This window comes from Tinamus guttatus, unplaced genomic scaffold (genome assembly GCF_059628265.1).
Source record: "Tinamus guttatus ecotype Peru unplaced genomic scaffold, ASM5962826v1 Tinamus_guttatus_pri_ptg000150l, whole genome shotgun sequence".
In the NCBI taxonomy this organism is placed as follows: domain Eukaryota; kingdom Metazoa; phylum Chordata; class Aves; order Tinamiformes; family Tinamidae; genus Tinamus; species Tinamus guttatus.
In genome coordinates, this window is record NW_028288684.1 from 5,860,763 (window position 1) to 5,863,119 (window position 2,357).

At 53.6% G+C, this 2,357-nt stretch overlaps 1 protein-coding gene across 1 annotated transcript; it reads right to left on the bottom strand.

The window, feature by feature from the left end:
* Positions 1-1,728, bottom strand: LOC148595136 (endogenous retrovirus group K member 24 Gag polyprotein-like). The gene has a single exon (XM_088522147.1). The coding sequence runs from the start codon at positions 1,726-1,728 to the stop codon at positions 1-3; it is 1,728 nt and encodes a 575-aa protein (XP_088378273.1).
* Between the last annotated feature and the right edge of the window lie 629 nt (positions 1,729-2,357).

Consider the following 2,357-nt stretch of genomic DNA (forward strand, 5'->3'; position numbering starts at 1 on the left):
TTACATCTGCTGCCACGTCCAAACCGAGGGATCCTGGGGTTGCGGGCTGCAGACCGCAGGAAGCGCTGTTTGCTGCTTTCTGGCTACTTGTGTCTGGGCGCGGCCAGTCGCGCTGGGTCTCCCGTTTCCCGATATCTTACGACAGGCTCCGCTGGAGTGAGTGCTGGCTTGGCATTGAGGACACCATACTTCAGGAGCTCGGCACTCTCGCCGGATGTGCCCCCGTTTGCCACATCGATAGCATTTCAGGCCAGGAGCAGAATTCTGCTTATTTTTCATGAGCCCCACCGAAGCCTGGAGAGGGGCCAAGGCTGCCAGAACTTGAGTCTGCATACAGGCAGCCTGTTCCTTCAAACCTTCCCCCAGCCCTTTGATTGCATCCACTAAAAATGCCTGATTTCCCGAGGGCATGGTGGCGGCCCGTTCTAAAAGTTCTTCTATGCTCCACCCTCCTGGCAGGGTCCCAATCAATTGTTTAATCTTCTCGTTCCCATTTTGAATGGCACATTGTTTTAACAGTGCTCCCTTCATCCAGGTGGGGACCCCGGCCCTATCTATAGCCGCCGCCACCTTATCTATAAACGTCCCCAGTGGCTCCTCCCTACCCTGTTTGATCCCCATATACGGTGGCGCTCCCCCCGGCTCTCTAACACGATCTAGCGCGGCTCGGAACAACCTCATGGCTTCTCGTGCCTTATCAGGTCCTATAAGGGCCTGGGCTTCCGTTCGTACGTACGGTCCTATCCCCAAAAGTTCGTCCATTGTTACCCCATGGAGGGGATCCCCGGGTTGTCGATTGACCGCAACTGCATCATGGACCAACGTCTGCCAGTGAGCCCCGTGGAGCATCTGTTGATGTGCTGTCAATATGAGCCGCTGCAGGGCTCGTAAATCGTTCGGTAACAAGATGGTCGTATCAAACATATAGTCCAGCATTTGCTTCACGGGTTCACTTTTTGATCCATATTGTCTAACTGTATCTCGTAATTGAATCAACATTTTCCAGTCCATCGGAGTATACTCCACCCTCATTTGCTGATTTCCCTGCGGGTCTACAAAAGGTGTGTATAACACCGGGCAGGCCAGCATTCTTAGCTCCCCTAACTCTGGGTCCCCCTCTTCTGCAGCGTGTTTGGCTAATTCCTGCCATGCTTCGCCCCGTTTTCTGGTGAACTCACTCCATGCTCCCTCCAAGGGGCGAGCGCTAAGGACGGCAGCGGAGGCTGCGCCCTTTGGAGACACATTCGAATTCAAAATGGCGGAATCGAGATCGGGAGGGGCCGACGGTGGCGGCCGCTCCACGCTCCCTTTTTCTTCCTCACTCTCCTTCGGCTCGCCCTTCTGAGGGATGATAAATGTACGCGTCCCGGGAGCTAAGAGCTCGTCCCCATATTCATATCGAGCATTATTGTGCTGCGCGGCAAGCGCATGGCTAGCCGCTCTTTTCTCCGATTCCCGCCGTAAAAGAGCGTTATGTACGGCTCGCCATAAACGTCCCTGCTTTTTCGCGCTTTTGTCCTCATCTATAGTTGCTGCCCATAAAAGCTCCCCAAGCTTTCGCCACTCCGTGAGCTCATGTACTGTATGTGGGTTTTTAAAGCATCCCTTGTTAAGGCCCCACTCAAGCAAGCCTGGCAATTCCTTTTTCCAATCCTTTGTTTCATACCCCTCCACATTGCAGTGTTGCAACGTGCGCATAAATAATTCATACGCCACTTGCCTATCCATTTTTATCGCTAGCAGTTACTTTTTCTCCAGGCTTCGGTGGCGCGTACGGCCCCTTACTCACCGATGTGGCCAAGGGGGGTGTCGTTCCTCTCCGCTCCAAATGGCGGCTTCGGCACCGTCCCGGCTGCGCTGCGGAACCCGACTCTCTAATACTTCTCTCCTTCGTGGCGATCACGTCGGGGTCACCATTTGTCGGGGAGAGGGAGACTGCGGACACCCGTTGGTCATCAGCAGAGCTCGTTTATTGTCTTACAAGCAAGTATTTTTATACAGGAAATAACTAGCCTCATACATATTGCAAAGCCTGAGCTCACGATTGGCTGTCGGGCTGGAAAGTTCTGGAATCCCTAGATGGCGAACCCCCACTATCAGGCCGGTCCTAACCGGTTCTTGCAATCCTCGTGGTTAGGACAATGTCAGGGTAACCTTGGTGTGCACTATAACCTACTTACACTAACTCCAGCTGGCTGCCAAGGCCCTTCTCCTTGAGCCAGAGCTGAACCACGTCCTCCACAGCACCGCCCAGCTGAACTCCAGGATTCCCGCTGAAAGGAAGCATTAGGATCAAACTGAAAGGAGGCAAATTTTGTGCGCACATCAAAACCTCCTGAAAGGAAAGAGGTAAGCGG

Coding starts and splice junctions, on each gene's coding strand:
- LOC148595136 (XM_088522147.1), bottom strand. CDS start 1,728: ATGGATAGGCAAGTGGCGTATGAATTATTTATGCGCACGTTGCAACAC.